Here is a 20,143-nt window from a genome sequence, read left to right on the forward strand (position 1 = left end):
CACGGAACCCCGATTTCAAGTCAAATAAGACTTGAATAAGTCAAATAAGTCTCAAATAATTTGAGAAACATCAGATGCATACTTCCTCTTGGGGAGTCATGGCATAAAGTAACATATTAAAGATTCCAAGAAGGCCTAGAGTCAAGAGACTTACTTGGCTTTGTTGAATTGATTGTTAGCTGTGGAATCTTTTTTTTTTTCTGGGGGATATTTACACCATGAGCTATTATTGCAGGGAAGATACTCTGGAGAGTCTAAAATATGCCAGTGAAATGAGAATCATGTGTCTGACCTCCATGCAGACTAGGGAAAAACCATTGGTCTAAAAGGAAACTTGGCAGAAAAGACCTGGTCAGATCTGTCCAATCCACTCTGCCCACACTGAATAGAGTTCTTTTGGTATCTTAACAACTGCATGTAATTTTAAAGAAAACTATTAGAAATCCTTGGGATATCTTATTTATTCATTCATTCATTCCTGCCATCCTCCCTGACACCAACATTGATTTTTTTTAAGTTTATTTATTTATTTTGAGAGAGAGAGAGAGAGAGCGCACTTGCATAAGTGGGGGAGGGGCAGAGAGAGAGAGAATCCCAAGCAGGCTCCATGCTGTCAGCATGGAACTCAATATAGGGCTGGAACTCATGAACCATGAGATTCAGACCTGAGCTGAAACCCAGAGTTGGACACTTAACTGATTGAGCTACCCAGGTGTCCCTCCAACATTGACTTTCTTAAAAGTCTGGTCTTTGCTCTGGCCAATACCTGTGGTCTCTCTGTTTCTGGGCTGGGCTGGCTCTAGCAATAACATATGGCTGGGGAGGTCAGGCCAGGAAGGGGGAGGCAAAGCAATCAGCTTGGACATGTCACAGCCTATACTCTGTCCCCCTGCTAATGAGAAGCCCCCTAGCATCCAATGGTGTCTAAAAGTCTCTCTGACACGTGGAATTGGGGTTTCATGGGCAATGATAAAGCTGGAGACCAGCCACCTCGGCATGTTCTCCTTGTACCTCACCCAGCCTGCCTTTTGGGGCGGATTCCTGTGGCACAAATGAGGAATTTGGTTTCCCTGGCACCCTTTGGGGGTATCCAAACCCCAAACGGCCAGAAGTCCCTTTGAAGGGAATCAGAGCTAGTGAAGGACGTCACCTTTTGTAGGTCGGGAAGGGTAGCAGCATAAGATGTCAAGAGGCCTGGTCTGGACCTTCTCCCTGAATTACCTGCCTCTCGACTACTCTCTTCTTGTAAGGTATGCCCCTCACTGACAGGGCCACAGAGCTTGTGCTGCACCTGTGTTTGGCCCTATTCCCACCATGTCATCAGAGAACTACTACACAGGCTGGACTTTTCTCATTACAGGCTTTTCCCCAGGATCTAGCTCTATCCTTGGCCTCTTCGTACCCCTAACTGAGACCACTGGGATTGTGTGTCTAGGGCCAAACACCGGCAAGCCTCCCCCTGGCTGTCCTTGCTCACCATCTCCCCCACTGTCCATCCTCAGGGCAGAATGTTTGCAGCGAGGCGTCTCCCCCTCCAAAGCCCACGGCCTGGGCTCCAACCTGGTCACTGAGGTCCGTGTCTACAACTGGTTTGCAAACCGCAGGAAGGAGGAGGCGTTCCGGCAGAAGCTGGCCATGGATGCCTACAGCTCCAACCAGACGCACAACCTGAACCCCCTGCTCTCCCATGGCTCTCCCCACCACCAGCCCAGCACCTCTCCTCCAAATAAGCTGTCAGGTAAGCCCAGCCCAGGCCTCACTGCCTCAGCAGCCCAACCGTCCTGCTTCCCGCCATGGGTCTCATCTGGGTCAAGACTTTTCAGAGGAGGAAATGCTCTGGGATGGTGCTCAGGCTGGCCTCCCGTTGCCAGAATGTTCTTGTGAAAACAGTGTTTGGCTGTGGTCAGGTTTCCTCTAAGTCCTTGCTCAGCCTCCAAGAGCCCCTCTCCCCAGTCTTCTCTGGTCCCCTTTCTTCTCCCTGTGTGGCTGCTGACTCAGCAAGTCAGTGCGGCTGTCAGATTAGACGGAGAGGCTGCCTTATTGGCATGCCAGGTCCACACTGCGGGCAGAGGGGTCACCTCCTCCACCCCTGTCCATATCCTACCCCAGGGCTCTGTCCAGCTCCAGCAGGAGGAGCCCAGGGGCCTCTGGGGAAGGGCCACTCTGTTGACAGTCTCTGCTTGTTCTCTGCCAGAGTTTGGGTGGAAACAGCCACATAAAGTCTTTGTACTGATGAATCGGCCAAAATTCATTGAGTACCTACTGTGTGCCAGGTCCCGGCCTGGATTAGCATGCCTCTGCTGTGGGGTGTGGGTTTATCAGGTTGGAAGCCCTATATGCTGAGTGTTCCATCACACATAGTCTGAAGGCACTTCTCCGCCTGGGGCTTAGTTCTTCCAGGAAAGCTGGCTTCCCAGAATTAGGATGCTTATTGAGGCCGTCATGGTGCCCGTGTAGAAAGAGTATGGCATGGTCTCCCGCCTGCTCTGGGGAAGGGCTTGCAAAAGGAGAACCAAGCACCATTTCCAACTCAGGGTTGGTTCTGAAGTCTGTTGCTTCCTTGCCTGCTGGTTGCTCCACTGCTTGGAGAGCCCTGAGGTCTGGGGCTGGCCTAAGTATTGGGGGGCCCAAGCTTTTGTTCTACTCTGTGCTCCCACCAGGATCTCTGGGAGCCTGAAACTGTCCGGCATAAACCAGGGCCAGGGCTAGGGGCTTCTCTGGATCCAACTCCCATTGAAGGGGAAGCTCAGCCACACGGGGAGTAAGTTTTGGTTACTCTTGAGAGGCAGAGGAGCCCCTGATGGACACTGGTCCGATTGCAGAGTAACCCAGTGCCTTAATGGAAATTCAAAGCAGGGTTCAGAGGGCAGTGGCAAACGGCATGTGGCCGGCACTGAGCAAGACTGGAGCACTTGCCGCCCGCAGTGATCCACGGAGCTGGCTCTGGAGCTGTGGGGGGCGTGGTTGGGGCAAGGGGCATTATTGAGGAGACAATGGCTATTGTGTTGGGACCTGTGATCTCCACACCAAAGTCAGGGAGCCTGCAAACCAAACAAAGGCCCAGCAGCTTTCTGACAAGCTGGGGTTGTGGTGAGGTCACCACAGGGTCGTTAGCTTAGGCCTTCTGTATATGGACAGGAGACAGAGAGGGGCTGGAGGGACAGGGGCAGGTCCTGGAAGATGAGCAGGGTGGGTGGAAAATACAGTCCCAGAGCCCTCTGAGTGGAGTCCCAGAAGGCATGGCCCACTTGGAGTGGGTTCTCTGGGGTCTCCCTAGATGTTGGCCTTTGAAAAAAATCATGGAATGCTAGAACTGGGCAGAACGTCAAAGAAGGAAACTGAGGCTCAAAAGAAGCAGTGACTTGCCAAAGTTATACAGAGCGATGGTGGCAGATGGGACTGGAACTCAGGCCTGCTGATTCCCACTTGGTACAGCATAGATGCACGTGTGTCCCTGCCCACAGGAGCATATTGTCGTCTTGGGAAGACATTGTGCTGGCATGGAGGGCCCAGAACCATCTAGGGACCAAGGCTGTCTTTCAGGGTATTGTGTGTCTTTCTAGGGAGAGACTCCTATTTATGGAGCATTAATTATGGGACATTGTATATTTTCAGTGGCTGCCCTTCCCCTCTGCCTTAATTTTCACTCGGGGCTCATCAGGATAGTCCTTTCCATGCCCAGAGAGTGGATGCTCTGGACTTAGTTTTGAAGCCCACATCTAGCCAGCCAGATTGATTCCCCTAACTGCAGCGTGACCCAGCCATGTAACTTCTCTGAGTCTGACTTTCCTGTCTGTAAAATCAAGAAGTCAGACCTACCTCATCGGGTCCACGTGAGGATTAAATGAGAGAATGTATAAACACCATCTTTCCCAATAAACTGTAATTGCTATCATTATCACACTTGTTATTACAGCAGTGGGAAGAAGGACTGGCAGCAGAAATCCATTTCCTTCTAAATTTCACACACTGGGGCATTATTCCTAAGAGGCAGTGACATGTGACCTGGCCCTGGGAGTGGAAGCAGAAGCGGCCACTGGGCTGGGGCCTGGGGTGCAGGATGCTGGCATGCGTGTCTGTTTCCCCCTCTCAGGTTGCCAGGGGGGGCACGTGAGGTGTAATGGGGCTGCTGGGGAACGCACCCAGGGCTAGGCCGACAGCAGGCTGGAGCCCAGCACTCAGGGAGGGCTACAGTCCAAAGAGCCTCATGGTGCACTTCCTATCATGGGCCCCACGGCCAAGGTACGCTCTCTAACGAACCCCAGAATGTACGTGGGTGTAGAATACAAAACGAGCTCTGTGGAGGCCGAGGAGAGACCAACACCCAGAGTCAGCAGCAGCACCAAACACCCTTCAAGGCTAAGCTGGGGAGACAAGGCCCGATCTCCCTCCCCCGCACTCCCTCCCCTCTGAACGCCAGCCTCTGAGCCAGGAGGACTGGAGGCACTTTAGAGACCAATCTTTCCCTTGAACCTTCTTCCTGGAGAGGAGAGCATCCCTTCCCTAACGAGCCGCCTTCTCTCCCAGCCACTCTGGGTGTGCTGTGGCCCACTTGCCCACGGTGACCACAGTGTGACCCTGGTCCTGGAATGTCCGGCACAATAGGAGTGGCAGGAGGAGCACTTTGCCTCTGTCAGCGGCTGATTGGTTACAAGGTGCCCTACAAACACGCTGTCAGCAGAATCAGCTGTTTTCTGCGTTGCCCCTCCCGGCTTTACAATCACACACCAGCATGCAGCCCAGGGTTGTCATGGCTTTGTCTCTCTTATGCATGCTTAATTGCCAATTAAGTTGGGGCTTTGAACCAGCCTGGCTGCCGCTGATGGGCCTTCATCTTTCCAGTGAGTGTCACAGGGGCACCCTTTGTTTGCTCTTCTTGGGGGCCTGAAGTTACTGTAGCAGGCTGCAGGCGGCCATTTATCTTCAGCCTGGAAGGCCTTTATCTGCACACACACCCCCCTCCCAGCCCTGCTCTCGCCAGCAGGAGCTGTCCCTGGTTATAGGCCCCATGACAGCCCATTCTGAGGCCATTGAGCAGGCCCGGAGTGATGGCCCCTACCTCCATTCTGGAGTGGAATCAAGAGAAAGGCCCCCAAAAGGTCAGAGAGCAGGGCTGTGGCGAGGAAGGGGACTGGTTGGAGACAGGTGCTTGTATTGATTGGCTCGAGGAGGAGGAGGAGGAAGTTGGCGTGGAATGGAAGTTGGGCTAGCCTTGGCCCAAGCCTTGGGGCCAGGCTGCATGATCTGTGGTGGCCTGGCTCACTGTACCCTTTGCTGCAGCCTGCAGCTGTCTGCGACAGCAAGGGGGGAGCGGAAGGTCTTCATCAGCTTTCATTCAGCCAACACATCACGTCCTCACTCTTCTATCATCTTTTGGGAAGGAGATTGAGGCTCATTCTCCCAGAGGTGAGAGGAAGCCCTTCCAGAAGAATCTTTGGGTACCCTGATGGACAGCCTCTTTAAGTGGAGACCTTTATTTCTGTGGCTGCTTACTCCTGCTTCTCTTGCCCTTTCTCCAAGCCTAGTGGACTTGATGGTCAGATCAGAGCTTGAAACTCAGAGAATCCTGCCTCCCACCTCCCCCTTGTGGCCTCTCGCATGCCCTACCAAGTCACCCACAAGAGTCCAAAGACTGAGTCTTAGACAAATCAAACTCTGGGCCAGGATATCTGTGTGGTTGCTGCTGCTGCTTTCCCTGATGCTGAAATCTGTAGGACCCAAAGAAATCTCAAAAGTGCCCAACGGAAGGGTTATGGCTAATGTGAATAATCATAACAGCTAGTATTGATTAAATATTTCCTGGGTTCCAGCCCCTGCGCTGAGCGCCTCCATGCATCATCTTATCTAATTCTCATGACAACCTTGTAGGGTAGAAACTTTCTGTACCCATATCCCCATTTTACAATCAACGAAGGTGAGATGTTTGGAATGTAGATAATTTGCCCAAGTTCATATAGTTAGCAAGCAGTAGAGACAGGTTTTGAACTATTACACACTGACCATCTCTTCTGCTTTATGCAGATGCTAAGAACTTTTCAGGCATGGAAACCAACACACACACAATACCCCCACAGTCCCTTCTTTTCCCACATTCTTATTGCTCCCCTCTGAAAGACAAAAGGCTTTAGGAAAGCATGGCCAAGGATGGGGGTCTCCCAGTCTGGCTAGTTTACTGCTTCCCCTGCACCAACTGTTGCCCCTGACCAAGGTAGATTCTGCACTCTGCAGAAAGAGATGTGAGCCCCCTCTTCCACCACCCCATCCCCATCTGGGCAGGGATTTGAACTGCCCTTGCATTCGGCACTGTCTGGGGCACTAAATGCCTTAACAACTTAATGGGGCTTCTGAGACAGCCTGGTCACCTCAGCTCACCTCTGAAGCTCCGCCCCCTCCCCGGGCAGCAGACAAGGGGCGGGGCGTTTATGAGGGTGGTCGTAAAAATATTCATCTCGGCAGCAAAGGTCCCCATAGTAAATAAGCCCTATTGTCCCAAAGTAGCAGCTTATTTCAGTTCAGAAAAGAAACAAATGCCACCTTGAAACATCTGGTGTTTTAGGAAACCCTTTTGTACTGACTGGGAGTCCAGGGGTGGACCTGGCTCCACGGTTCTCCTTCAGAAGGACTTTATCTGATGGCCATTTTATCTGCTGAATTTGAAGGTCATTTTATCTTGCGGTACCACCCCATCGGCTGCCGCTAGATTGAGGAAGACAATCAGGATATTAATGAGATTAAGAGGCCCAGCCTTCAGAGATTTTGCTGGCAACCTCCTCCTGATAGTGGACCGAGCCTGGTCTGCATACAAAGAAACCTGGCTGCTGGGCTGGTGGGGCTCAGAGCTTGTGCACAAAGGAGCCAGGAGATACTGGAGTGCTATCACTGTAGGCAGCCCCGTGGGCCATGCCTAATCCCCCTGAAGGACCCTTAGAAGATTCAAGGACTCCTTGTTGCCTCCAGTCAGCACTGAGGAGGAAGGAAGCTGCCAGTAAACACACAGCCCCTGCCTGCAGGTTATAGAAGTGCCCTTGGAATCTGTTTGTTGAAGGTTTGATGGGAACGGACAGGAACTTGGGGGGAATTAAGCACCAGAGGTACAGAGAGCGGCCAAAATCTGTGCAAGGGCCTTTGAAGCTAGCTGCTCGATGGGAAGGCACAAGATCTGGCATTTTGCCTCTACCCACTTTTCGATGAGAAGTACAAGCACAAATGGGGAAGCTATATATATATATACACACACACATACATACACACCCACATATATGAAAATGCATATATATATGAATGAAACATAGCCCCAAAATAAGGTCAAATGAAGCATTCAGTTGTGGTTATCGTCCTAGGAACTCTGGTATAGGGGTTGGCAAACTTTTTCTGTAAATAATTTAGGCTTTTTGGGCTGTATAGTCTGTCTTCACAATTACTTGACTCTGCCTTTGTGGGATAAATGTGGCCATGAACCATATGTAAACAAGCGAATGTGGCTGTCTTCCAACAAAACGTTATGTATGGGACTGAGATTCGAATTTCTTTGGCCTGTTTGGACCACAGTTTGCAGACCCCCACTCTAGGATAATGGTTCCCAATACCTTGCCACACTTTAGAATCAACTAGGGAGCTTCTAAAATCCCAATGCCCAGGGGTGCCTGGGTGGCTCAGTTGGTCAAGCATCCAACTCTTGATTTCGGCTCAGGTCATGATTTCACAGTTTATGAGTTCGAGCCCCTCATTGGGCTCTGTGCTTACAGCATAGAGCCTGCTTGGTATTCTGTCTCCCTCCTCCGTGCCTCTCCCCTGCTTGCTCTCTGTCGCTCTCTCAAAATAAAAATAAATGTTAAAAAAAAACGTAAAAATCCCAGTGCCCAGGCTGTGCCATAGATGCCTGACCATCACCCGGACGTGTGATACAGATTGAAGATAATCTGGGGAAATGCTTTTCTAAATCCAGTGGACGTAGCAACGAGTCATAGACTATGCAGGCAGACCTGAATTCCAACCTCAACTTGACCTGTGTGACAATGGGCAAATCTCTGGGATCACTAAGCCCCAGTGTTTCAATTTGTAAAACGGGACACCAACTCATGCAGAGGCTATGAGGATTAAATGAGCTGGTGTATGTAAAGCACCCTGGATGTAGCAGGTGCTCATGAGTGGTAGCTATTGCCATTCCTTGCAGGGCCTTGTTTTGGGTTTTTATTCTGCCTCTTTCTCTCTGTTCCTCTTGGAGGTTTCTTTCAACCCTGACTTTTGGAGAATTTGAAGGGTTTCCAACTAGACACTCATCTTGGTGTTTGTGGCAGATTAAGTCTGGCTTCTTGTATAATGCAGTTTCTCATTCTTCCAAGAAGGACTGCTCTGTGACATCCATAACACATGTCCAGTGCCATATCCAGTACTATAGGCATTTAGAGCAAAAAAACAGAGCTGGGAAGCGCCAAGGATTGTGGGGAGGGGCGGAGGCTCATGACCATGTAGCAGGAGGTCAGGTTCATAAGATGACCCTGAATTTCCTGTAGGGCATTTTTCTCCTTTAATTTAAGGAGGCGCGAGCACCCTGCTTGTTAGTAATTAGCCCTGGGATCCTGCCAATTAGAGGGGGTGTGGTACTTTCTTGGTGGAAGCCTGATCAGAGAAGCTTAATGGCCTTTGTTCTTAGGAGGGAAGCTCCCCCAAATTTCAGGCACAAGAGCAGTAAGAAGGGGAGGGTGGACACAGCTCCTGCAGTGAACACAGGAAACCTCAGAGGCTCCAGAGGGCTGATTCTCTGGAAGCTGCTTCCCTCAGCCTGTGAGCCTGCATCTGCCTAAGATACGCCTTCCTGTTGCCCTGTGCTCTGGCTTCAGCAGCCCGACAAAAGCACCACTGTGTAAGTTTAGCCACTGAGGAGTCAACTGATGGAGCCCAATCTCTAATGCTTTCAGGAAGTCAAGAACCATCTTTCTCAGAACACACACTCACCTCCCTCCCAAGCTGGAAGAACACCATGCAGATATCTTTAGTGCTTAATGACTCTCCCAGGGAAGTCTCCATCCCCTGAGGCAAGCTGCCTACCGGCAGGCCCTTGCCTGGACTGCACTCAAGAAGGGTGTATCTGGGTAGCAAGGGGTAGCATCCCCAAAGAGGCTTGGGCTTGATCTATAGTTCTTTCACTCTCCGATGGTTACTTGGGCTCTTTGAACCTCAGTGTGTTCATCTATAAAATAGGGATCAAACCCTGACTTAAAAAAAATAAAATAAAATAAAATAAAATAAAATAAAATAAAATAGGGATCAGGGATGTGATGTCTGTCTCCTCAGGGCTGATGTGAGGCTTAAGTATGATAAAGGGCCCAGCAACAAGGTGCCTGACAAGGTATTGTTGGGTTGGCTCAGGAGCCCTTAGGGCCTTGAGAGAGAGGAAGAGCTTTGGGTTTCCTTGGGTTCTTGACTAGGGTGTGGCTTGCAGTTTCACCCTGGAAGTTTCCTTTTCCATGAACCCTGCTTCTCATTTGAGACGTCAGAAACCATGAAACCCAAGTATTGGCAAGACCTGTGCTTCTTACACCTCCATCCCAGCCCACATAAAAGGCATCTTGGGAGCTCATTAAAAACACCCACATCTCCCCCACCTACACCTTTTAGAATCAGAACTTGATGTTGGGGGGGGTGGGCGGCGGGTCAGGCGTGGAAAGTTTCAATAAACTCTCTAAGAAATTTGGATATACAGTCAGGGCTGGACGTCACAAGGCCAGATGGAGCAGGAGGGTCCTGAAGGGGTTGATGATGATCCTGAAGGCCCTTTGCTAAACTAGGAGAGGTGAGGCAGCTGGGGGAAGGGCCCTGGACTAGGATTCAGGAGACCTGAGCCGCGAATGAGAAGGGGTGACCTTGGGCCAATCACCTAACTTCTCAGGGATTCTGGCAAATGAGGGTGTCGGACCTTTCAGCTCTGACAGGTGAGTATTTGGAGATTGCATGTAGCATCAAGTGTTGGGGCCCAGGCCCCTGCTGCCTGAAGTAGCAGAGGGACGTTGGTCATTGTGATATCTTATTGTTAAGCTCATCATCTGTCTCTCGCTCCGTCCCCATTTCAGGAACTGTGTGCTGTTACAATCCTTCCACCTTTATTAGGGACCATTAGAGCTTTACAGCAGCGGCAGATTGGGTGGGGCCAGTCACAATAAACAGATTTATAATGGGTGTAAACGAGACACCTATCACTGCTGAAGGTTAACACTTTCAGGGCCTTTGAGTGGCAGCCTGCATGCCCATTGCCTTCTGGCCCTACCCAAGGCAGGGTGCCTCTTCCTGGTCAGCACCTCTTGGACTGGGTTGGTGATGAAGCCCAGGGAGTTCTTGTTCAGCGAGCGGGGAAAACCTCTGAAAAACATCTCCCATTTGTGTCACATCAATTTGCATGGTGGGTACAAAATAGCTGCTTGATTTATCTCAAGATGTTTTACCAATGGAAACAGAAACAAGCCTTCTCCTCCTTCTTGAGAATCTTCCTGCTGGGTGAAGTATAGGGTTTGCATCCCTATATGTCAAAGAAAAAGAAAGAAATCCAGTAAGTCTCATTCTTCCTGTGAGGAAAAGTAGTTCCCGGAGTCTCTAAAACTGTGTATGTATGCTGAGTGGTGGAATTCCAGGCTGTACCCACATCGAAGCCCGAGTTGGCTTTCTTCACCACTATGTCTCCAGTCCATAACCTGTGCCTGGCACATGGTGGACATTCCATTATTTGTGCGCTGACCATATCTATTATAAAGGGCTTCTTGTCCAAAACCTGAATGCATAAATCCCCTATTTTGTAATCTGTTTTTCAGGTTTAGAGTTAAACTGACAAACTCCATAGTTTGTCTCGTTTTCCGTAACATAGTACATATTATGATTTAAAGCATATTTTCCCTTTTCTAGAAACAATGACATCCAGCTCTACTTTCATTGATACTGCTTAACCAAAGTATACAGTGTATACACACACACACACACACACACACACACACACACACACACATAACCTCCAATATTTAATGTTACCAGGAAGTTTTCAAAGAACATATTATTGGGGTGCCTGGGTGGCTCAGTCAGTTGAGCATCAGACTCTGGATTTCAGCTCAGGTCATGATCCCCGGGTCGTGGGATGGAGCCCCATGTTGGGCTCTGTGCTAAGCGTGGAGCCTGCTTAAGATTCTCTCTCTTTCCCTCTGCCCCTCTCCCCTGCTCACATGTGCTTGCTTGTTCTCTCTCTCTCTCTCTCTCTCAACATAAAAGAGAGCATATTATTATTCTTTTTCTCTTAATGTTCTACTGGTTTAGTTTACTAGCTTAGTCTACTAGTTTAATTTAGTTCTACTAGTCAGCTTAATGTTCTACTACATTAGTTCCTATTATAATTTCTTACCAGCATGTCTTGGACAAGAAAAGAGCTAGAATAGATCTTCCTGAGTTTATGTTGAGTGAGCCAAGGTCTAGAAAAGGGCCTGGGTTTTTCTTGCAGATCAGAGTCATTTGGAGAGATGGCTCTAAGCAGCTGCCATCCTTGGGGGACTGCTCCCTGAGTGCTTCACTGGTGCTCCTGTTCAGTGGAAGCCAGTAATCATCCAACCTCCAAAGCCTCAGCCCGATGCCTGGTGCAGCCTGGGACCAGCGTCCATGAGCTGGTACCCAATGGCTATCTGTCATGCTGCTGCTGCTGCTGCTGCTGCTGCTGCTGCTGCTGCTGCTGGGGGAGCTGCCTCCAACGGTGGTGATGAAGAGGCTGGGGTCTAGCCAGGCAAACTCCCGTAACAGGGCAGCTCTGACACTTGCCAGGCCTCAAAGGATCTTCTCCCCGGGTGTCACTTCCCAGCGGGGCCCTGTTTATGAATGGGTCGCAGTGGAAAACCTCTCCTTTCTAAGGCAATTTTATGAGCCTTTCAGTCACAATACAGATGTCTGTTTTTAGGACCTTACTTTTGTGTGGACACCCAGTGGCTCAGTCTGCTGATGGCTTTATAGCCTTCTTCGTTCCCCAGATCCACTAGAAGCGTCATCGTCCTCCTCGCCAGCCAAGCCCAGGGGCCTTTGTTACAGCTACATTACCCCTCCCTGCAAAGGCTGCCTTTGAGAAAAGAGACCCCAGGAGCCAGACTGCGGCAGGGCTCTGTCTGTCCTCACAGCCTTTAGGCCTAACGATGTCCGCTTTTAACCCTTCTAAGTTTTCACTCCAGCTTCCTTTGGAGAAAAAGGCATTTGACATTTAGTGTTGCCACAGTAAATTCCCATTAATTGATCCTTCCTCAAAAATCAACCCGATGAGCCTCAAACTGGTTTCTAACAGAGTGAGTCCAAATTTGGGCTTCCCACTCGCAGCCCCAAACCTTTAGAAATGCTCTGCCTGTGCCCATGGAAGCACCCATTTCAACAACCCCCCCCCCGCTTAAAGCATCCTAGGTAGTGAGAGTTTTGCTTAGGCCCCAAGAAGTCAGGAATGGGTAGGCCCCCTACAGGCACCCCCATTGGCCTTTTTCACACTAGGTAAAGCACTAACGAGATCCAGGCTGTTTCTTTTTTTTTTTTTTTTTAATTTTTTTTTTTTTTCAACATTTATTTATTTTTGGGACAGAGAGAGACAGAGCATGAACGGGGGAGGGGCAGAGAGAGAGGGAGACACAGAATCGGAAACAGGCTCCAGGCTCTGAGCCATCAGCCCAGAGCCCGACGCGGGGCTCGAACTCACGGACCGCGAGATCGTGACCTGGCTGAAGTCGGACGCTTAACCGACTGTGCCACCCAGGCGCCCCCCAGGCTGTTTCGTAAGCAATACTCCTCGGTGCACTCACCCTGCGCCTTCAAACACAAAATCACCCCAATGTGTCAGTGCTATTTCTATTTTGATTATATTTTACTCTCGCTTTCTCCTCCTCTCTCACTCCCCCTTCCTCCTTCTTTAAGGGGCATGCCTCCCGCTAACCTCAGCAAAATCAGGAGACCTAGAGGAGAAATGTATACCACTGTCGCTTTTGCACCCCTCAGCTCCACAGACCATGTGGAACCTGGTCATCAGTTGCTCATTCCACCAATATTTACCGAGCGCCTCTCACAGGCTAGGCTCTGTGCGAGGTGCTGAGGACACAGTGGAGACCGCAGGCAAGGTCTTGCCCTCGTTGGGCTTACATTCCAGTGACAGAGACAGTCAAGAAATGAGTAAACAAAATCATTTCAAACTCCTTGGGGGGTCACGATGGAGGCTCAACCTACCTGGAATCAATTTGGGGCTTACGGGGAGGAAGAAGAAGGGTCGGCCGCTGACTTGCTTGGGGGCCCCGTCACAAGAGGTAGTGAAAATAACCTCTTCTTCTTCGAACCTCAGCTTTCCATTCTGTCGAATGGGCATCCGTGACACATTGAGAGCAGGCTGTGTAAAACACTCACAGATGTGAGGACTTCTCAAGTTCTCGAGTGCCGGCCTGGTTTCTTTCATTTGTAACAGCGGCCTCCGGGCTGAAGGGCTTGTTGCAAAGCATCTGATGTTTGCCTGCAGAAACGGGCTCTCCAGTAAGGACCAGGCATGCTGGCCGGTTTCTGTGGCCCTCCTACCTCCCCACATGTGTGATTTTCTCAGGTGCACTGTGCAGGTCAACTTCTGTTCTCGGCCAAGATGCTTTTGATGGAAGACGATTTTTTTTCCCCCGTTGGTTACATTTGCTTTGATTTTTATAAGAAAACCAGTTTGTGGGCTTTCCTTAAGTATCACTCAACTTTTACTCCTTGAGTTCAAGAATGTTTACCGTCCCCGCAGGCCTGTCTGTGTTTCTCCTCTTAGGAACTGGGCTCCTAACCCAGCCACCTCGGGTAGAAAGAGATGTGGAATTAAAACCCAGCCCAGTGTTTCAACTGCTTCCGCCTTGCATCAGCTTTTTTCCTCTCAGGCTTTCGGATTTTTAATCTGAACTCTTCGCAAATGTTAATCTTTATCCCCAGAGGGGAGGAAATGAGAATAAGAGCTGGTGGTAGTCCCGTGTTACCAGTGAGGAAACTGAGGCAGCCGTGCTATCTCCTTTATTTAAAGCTTTTATTTCTGGACCTCCCAGTTCACATTCTTTTATCCCAGATGAGCCTCTCAGACAGTCACTAGACTGAATCATTTGCGTGTCTGCCTCTTTTCTCAAGAAAGTGACTCCTCTGTGGGGAGAGGGGGAATGGATTTCTGAGGATAGGTTCCCGGGCCTAATTCTGCCTGGCCCCCTCCCCGGCCGTATGTGTTGGCGTCATAGGAAAGACAGCTCTGTCTACCCATAATTGATGGGCAGAGTTGTTTCCTTTGGGAGGAGCTTTCTCTGTCGCACGCTCCCTCTTGCCTGGGTTTAAATTCCCAGGTTCTAGACCCAACAGGGTTGGGCTGTGCTCTGCATGAGGTTAGAAACACAGGGGAAGAATGCGTGTGACAGAGCTCTGGCCAGTTGAGTAATGTTTACTCTGTTGGTGGCTGGGACGCTCATTCGCGCTGGCAGAGGTCCATCAGCCGGAGGAACATTCCTGCATTATCAGGGATGGGAGATTGGTTTTGAAATGTCAAGGGTGAAAGGCATCCCACCAGATCCTGGGTCAGGCTCACAGACCCCAGTAAAAAGGACCCCCTCGCTTCAGCACCAAAGGCCACGTGGGGGCAAGCTGAACCTCACGTGGCCCAGGAGGCCACACCTCCCACTTTTCTTCTTGCTAAAAAGAGCGATTCTGGTCATGTTTTCCTGGCTGACGTTGCTCTTCTGTTTGCCTGGCATTTTCTCTCTGAGCAAAACCCGGTGTTTCTCTTACCTTATTTAATTCATTCATCGTTATGGCTTCTGAGGAAGGAAGATCCGTATGCCCATCTTGTAGATAAAAATACCAAGACCCAAAAGTTGATTGGTCCAGAATCATCAAGGCAGAGAGACAGAAAGAGAGAGGGTATTAGTTTCAAGTGTCTAGTTGCTGGTGTCCTGTTGATTTCTGGAATTGTGGAATTGGGATCTCAGCTGCTTTTAGAAGCTCTAAGAGAGGGGTGCCTGAGTGGCCCTGTCAGTTAAGCATCTGACTTTGGCTCATGTTATGATCTCATGATTCGTGGGTTCGAGTCTGTGTTGGGCTCTGTGACAGCTCAGAGCCTGGAACCTGCTTCAGATTCTGGATCTCCCTCTCTCTCTCTCTCTGTCCCTTCCCTGCTTGCGCTCTGTCTGTCTCTCTCCCCAAAATAAATAAAACATTTAAAAAAATTTTAGAAGCTCTAAGAGGGCTATAGTTCTAAGCCCCTGAAGCACAGGTTTCTGAAAAGTCCCCGTGGTTGATTACTCCCTAAGCAGGTCCTCTCTGGGGTCCCTCCCACAAGGCAGTTGTGTCTGTCTTTGAAAACAGATACATGGTCAGTTCTATAGAACCCAACATTCACATCATAAAAACCACTGTGCTCTGTAAAGTAACCCAATAAAAACTATGGGGTTTATGGGGACGAAATGGGGTTAAGGACACAATACTCAAAACTTCTTCAATGACACCCCTTAGAAAGATAAGAATCTAACAAAAACATTAGCCGAGTTTTACACCTGTTACGTGGTTAGGAAATACATAAATGCTGTAGAATGATAAATATGGCCCTTTACCTTGAAAACAGTCCTGCAGTTTGCCTTCAGAAGCAGGCATCAGAAGGGCTGTGGCTTGAGAGTTAATGTGAAGTAGGAGAAGGAGGGTTGTCGGAAATCGGAAGGAAAATTGTAACTCTAGCTGCGGATCAACGTGGCTTATAGCACATGCAGTGAACTGTTGGTAGATGCTCAGAGTGTGTGTGCGTGTGCGCACGCGTGCGCATGCATGTATGTACGTGCACACACGCTAGTATGGTTAGTGTTGTCCTTTGTGGCTCCATTCAGCTGGGTGCCGATTTCTGAATTCCTCAAGTGTGAAATTCATGTTACACTCAGATTATCCCATATTTGTCAGTAGAACTGGAACAGATCCACACTTTCTTTTTTTTTTTTTTTTTAATTTTTTTTTTCAACATTTATTTATTTTTGGGACAGAGAGAGACAGAGCATGAACGGGGGAGGGGCAGAGAGAGAGGGAGACACAGAATTGGAAACAGGCTCCAGGCTCTGAGCCATCAGCCCAGAGCCCGACGCGGGGCTCGAACTCCCGGACCGCGAGATCGTGACCTGGCTGAAGTCGGACGCTTAACTGACTGCGCCACCCAGGCGCCCCCAGATCCACACTTTCAATACAAACATTCCTGCAGGACTGACAGCATTCTCTCCTTCTGCCAGAGGGATGCTCCCTTGCTCTAGAGCATGAATGCTCAAAGCAGCTAAGGGCTCATTCCTTCATTCGGGAAATATTCACAGTCCCAAGGCCCTCTGTGAGGCTCCAAGGAAGCAACAATGAGTAAAAAGTCATCCCTTCCTTTAAGAGGGAACAAGAAGTATCCTCTTATCAGAACATTATGGTGCAGGGTGTCCGACTCCTGCTGTAAGAGTCTTGACTGCATGTAAAATACCAAGGGCGAAGCAGTTAACTATCAGAATGAATCAAAGCGAGCTCCACAGAGGAGATGGCATTTAACCCTCTTAAAAGATGTGGCATGGAGAAGAAGGGAAGAGCTTTCCTGGCAGAGGGAACAGCAGAAGCAAAAGCACAGAGGCAGGAGATGGCAGGGCCAATGTGACGAACGGCAGGTGCTCTGACATGGCTGTATGGGATGTCGTGAGAGATGATACAAATAAGGCGAGCTGGAGTCACAAAGGCCCCATTCTGCTAGTCTTGGGTTGGGGTTTTTCCATAAGGCAGCAAAGGGCCATCATAGGTTTCCAAACAGGGCAGTGACGTGGTACAAGTTTGTTTGAGAAAGAAATCCCAAGCTCCAGCAGTGAGAAGAGTGCCCTGGAGGTGGTGCTGGTGCAGAAAGTGGAATGTGGAGACGCTGGCTTCTGGAACCCACAAGCTTCTTTCATGTTTTGATGTGTTTGTCACTAGATTCTAGCTGGGATGACGTTTACTGCTTATGCCGTGGTTCATAGGACCAGCAATGGGGGCATGGCCAATTAGTGACTTGAGCCAGGAAGAGAGTGGAAGGTACAGGGCCACGTCTAGTGTTGTCATATCTCCTGTGGGGCCTCTGGGGCTGTTAACCTGGCATCTTTGGCATCGTAACCCAGAGCACTTGTGGTATATTCATTTTCAGAGCTTGCAGTGGTGAAGGAGGAAGGGAATGTGCTCCATTCCCCGAGCACAGTACCTGCCACATGATAGGTACTCAATAAAGTTTTGTAACCTCAGCCTCCTGAAAGTGTCTTTTAAACAAAGACAGTCCCAAAGTAGAAGGAAGGAGGTATCTTGTGCCAAACACATTCTGGGGACTTTCACATCCACTGAGTCGTTCATCTTCCTCCCCGTGACCCTAAGGGGCAGATAGTGTTAACAGCAGAGAAACTGAAGCTTGGGGTGGTTAAGTAACTTCCCCAAGGCCACACAGCTAATCTGTGGTAGAGCCAGGATTCAAACCCAGGTTGCCTGGCTCCAGAGCCTCCTCCACTTTGGTTCTCCTTTGAAGTACCCTTCTGAGTTTGTGAAATACACAAGGACCTGGCCTCTTTCCTTCCTCTGACAAGAACACCTATTTCTGGGGGATCGCCAGTGGATACTTTGTGATACACCTTCCATCCCCTTTAAGGTGGCTACCTGATTACAGCCACCTTCTCTGGGTCCAGAGTGACTGCCAAACTCCTTGGTGGGAGAAGCACCAGTGGGAAAGGTTACAGGTGAATCTGGAGCTGGCAAGCAGCCCCACCAGCTCCCACCACACTCTGCAGTGAGAACAGCACCCCCCCACACCCCCAACAGTGGGCAGACCTCTGGCTCAGAGATGAGGAAGCTGAGCTCACCCAGGACACTGTTGGCTGAGCTGAGATCAAACAGGGATGATCCCCTGCCTGCCAACCAATGCTGTCCCTTAGCCAGAGGCCTAGGCCCCTGTCTTTCTTTTTTTTTTAAGTTTATTTATTTATTTATTTTGAGAGAGAGAGAAAGCACAAGTGGCGGGGGGGGGGAGAGAAAGTGAGAGAGAGAGAGAGAGAGAGAGAGAGAGAGAGAATCCCAAGCAAGCTCTACCCTGTTAGTGCAGAGCCAGATGCAGGGCTCAATCTCATGAACCTGAGCTGAAGTCCTACGCTTAACCACCTGAGCTACCCAGGCGCCCCAAGGCCCCTCTGTCTTTAAACAGAACAGCTCCACCCTTACATGAAGCTGTGCTGGGGGAGAAAACAAGGTTTGAAAACCACAGCAGCCTTGGGCTACCCTGGCTGGATTCTAACAAATGGCCCTTGACGCTCTTCTGCCAGGCTCCCTCCTAAAGAAGGCTTTGTTTCCTATGGGTATCCTTGGTTAATTATTTTTAAATACATAATTATGTAGCCTGCAGTAGGGGAGAAGCCTCCCTGTGACCCATATTTGATCACCAAAGGACGGGCCCTCTTCCTTTGGCCAAATTAAATAGGCTAAAACCAGAGTCTGTTTGACTTGAGGCTGAATCGATGATGGGGACAGGCTGGGAGGTGAACACACACCTGACTCCCAGCGTTATCACCACTCTCTCAGGAGCAGAGCATCTTGGGGAGGTAAATAGCTGGCCAGGGAGTCAGAGAAAGCAAGAGAAAAACAAGGTGAAGTGCAGTCCCTCCAAAAGGAAAGAACGAGAAAACAGGAGCCAGACTTGCCTCCCAAGTAGCTTCTGGGGCAAAACACATAAGTGGTTCTTCAGAGTAGGATTCTTGGGGAACTATGCTCCATGGACAGGTCATTCCATTCAGTACTTAGAATCTGCCCTAAGTTGCCTAGAATTCTAGAGTCTTAGGGCAAACATCCTGGGGTCCATCCCCATACTAGCTACCTCCCGACCCATAGTTACCATTTCTTTAGCATCATGCTAGGAAACTTTTAGATACATTCTCTTATCCAGAAATTGCCCTGTGAAGGAAGTGTTCCCTCCATTTTATGAGAGGAGATGAAGGCACAGAGAGAGAGAGAAGTAATTTTTCCAAGATCGAACATCTCCTAAGGGCAAAGTGGGATTTGAGCCTGAGTTTGTCTAGCTCCTGAGCCCACAGTCTTCCCATTGTCCCTCCTCGGAAAATTCTTCCTATTATTGCTTTGAAACCTACCTCCCTCTTTTCTGTTGGATCTTCTCTGCCTCCTGAGCTCACAAGGCACAGATCTTTCTTCTTCTATGTCACAATACTGTGAGCTGTTGGATGTATCCTGCCAGGAGCCCAGTGGTAAATGTGAGTGGAGAAAAAAGACCCAGTGTGATCCAATGGGATGAATATAGGGTAGGAGATAGGAGACGTAGGGACTGCAGATAGGTGTGGAGGACCGCGGGCAGGACTGGGGAGGGGGTGTTGGTTCAGAGGCAGGGGAGCCTTCCTCCTTTTAACCTCATGGCTCCTGTTCCCCTAAAAGTGTGGTGCCCCAGACCAATAACCACCAAATTCCAATTTGCCACCGTCACCCCCACTGACAGCCCCTTGAATCAAAGGATGAGGACAGCAACCAATAGAGGAAGCCCATAGAGCATTCATCAAGCCACTCAGAGTCAGACACGTTGCTCTTGAAGGTTAGAACCCTGCCTTAGCATTTGTTTGTTTTCTTCCCAGCCCTCTTAAGCTGTAGGTCATATCAGCCTTGGTAATGTCCTTTGGATGATGCCAGAAGACTGGCTTGGGTCTCCTCTTGGCAAGCTTCATCTTAGTGATTTGGAGGCTGCTGGTTATGGCAGCTTGCCTGGCCCCTGGGAAGGGGGGCTTTGTAGCCTCCTTGGGCAGGTGGGGCTCCAGGGGGAAGCAGGAAGCAGGACAGGGGGAAACAGACCAATAGAATCAGTATACTTTATACAGTAATGATTCGTCTTGGGAAAGCTGGCAAAAGGAGAAGTGCAGCCAGATAGTTGGCCCACCCCTCCAAATAATTGCATGCCCAGAGCACTGGTCTCCCTCTCCTGCAGGTAGAAATAGGGTCCCCCAAGCCTTTTTGTCAAGTCCAAAGTGCAACACAAGAACACAGTCTTTGTAGGCTTTGAGCTTAGGGTGAGATGCCCCAGCTGCCCCCAGCTTTGTCCCCAGCTGTTTCACGGGCACATCTAGCAGGACTTGGACTCTGCAAACTG

The 20,143-nt window shown here is 49.7% G+C and overlaps 1 protein-coding gene across 7 annotated transcripts in view; it reads left to right on the forward strand.

Moving 5' to 3' along the window:
- HNF1B (HNF1 homeobox B) overlaps positions 1-20,143 on the forward strand; it is a 54,925-nt gene that overhangs the window by 11,412 nt on the left and 23,370 nt on the right. For all 7 annotated transcript variants that reach the window (XM_086686678.1, XM_086686679.1, XM_086686681.1 and 4 more), the window contains exon 4: positions 1,503-1,738. In XM_086686678.1, coding sequence (XP_086542804.1) covers positions 1,503-1,738 — 236 coding nt within the window. The remainder of the gene's footprint in view (positions 1-1,502; positions 1,739-20,143) is intronic.

The sequence above is a fragment of the Puma concolor genome, chromosome E1, assembly GCF_028749965.1.
Source record: "Puma concolor isolate L17-30 chromosome E1, mPumCon1.1.hap2, whole genome shotgun sequence".
NCBI lineage: Eukaryota > Metazoa > Chordata > Mammalia > Carnivora > Felidae > Puma > Puma concolor.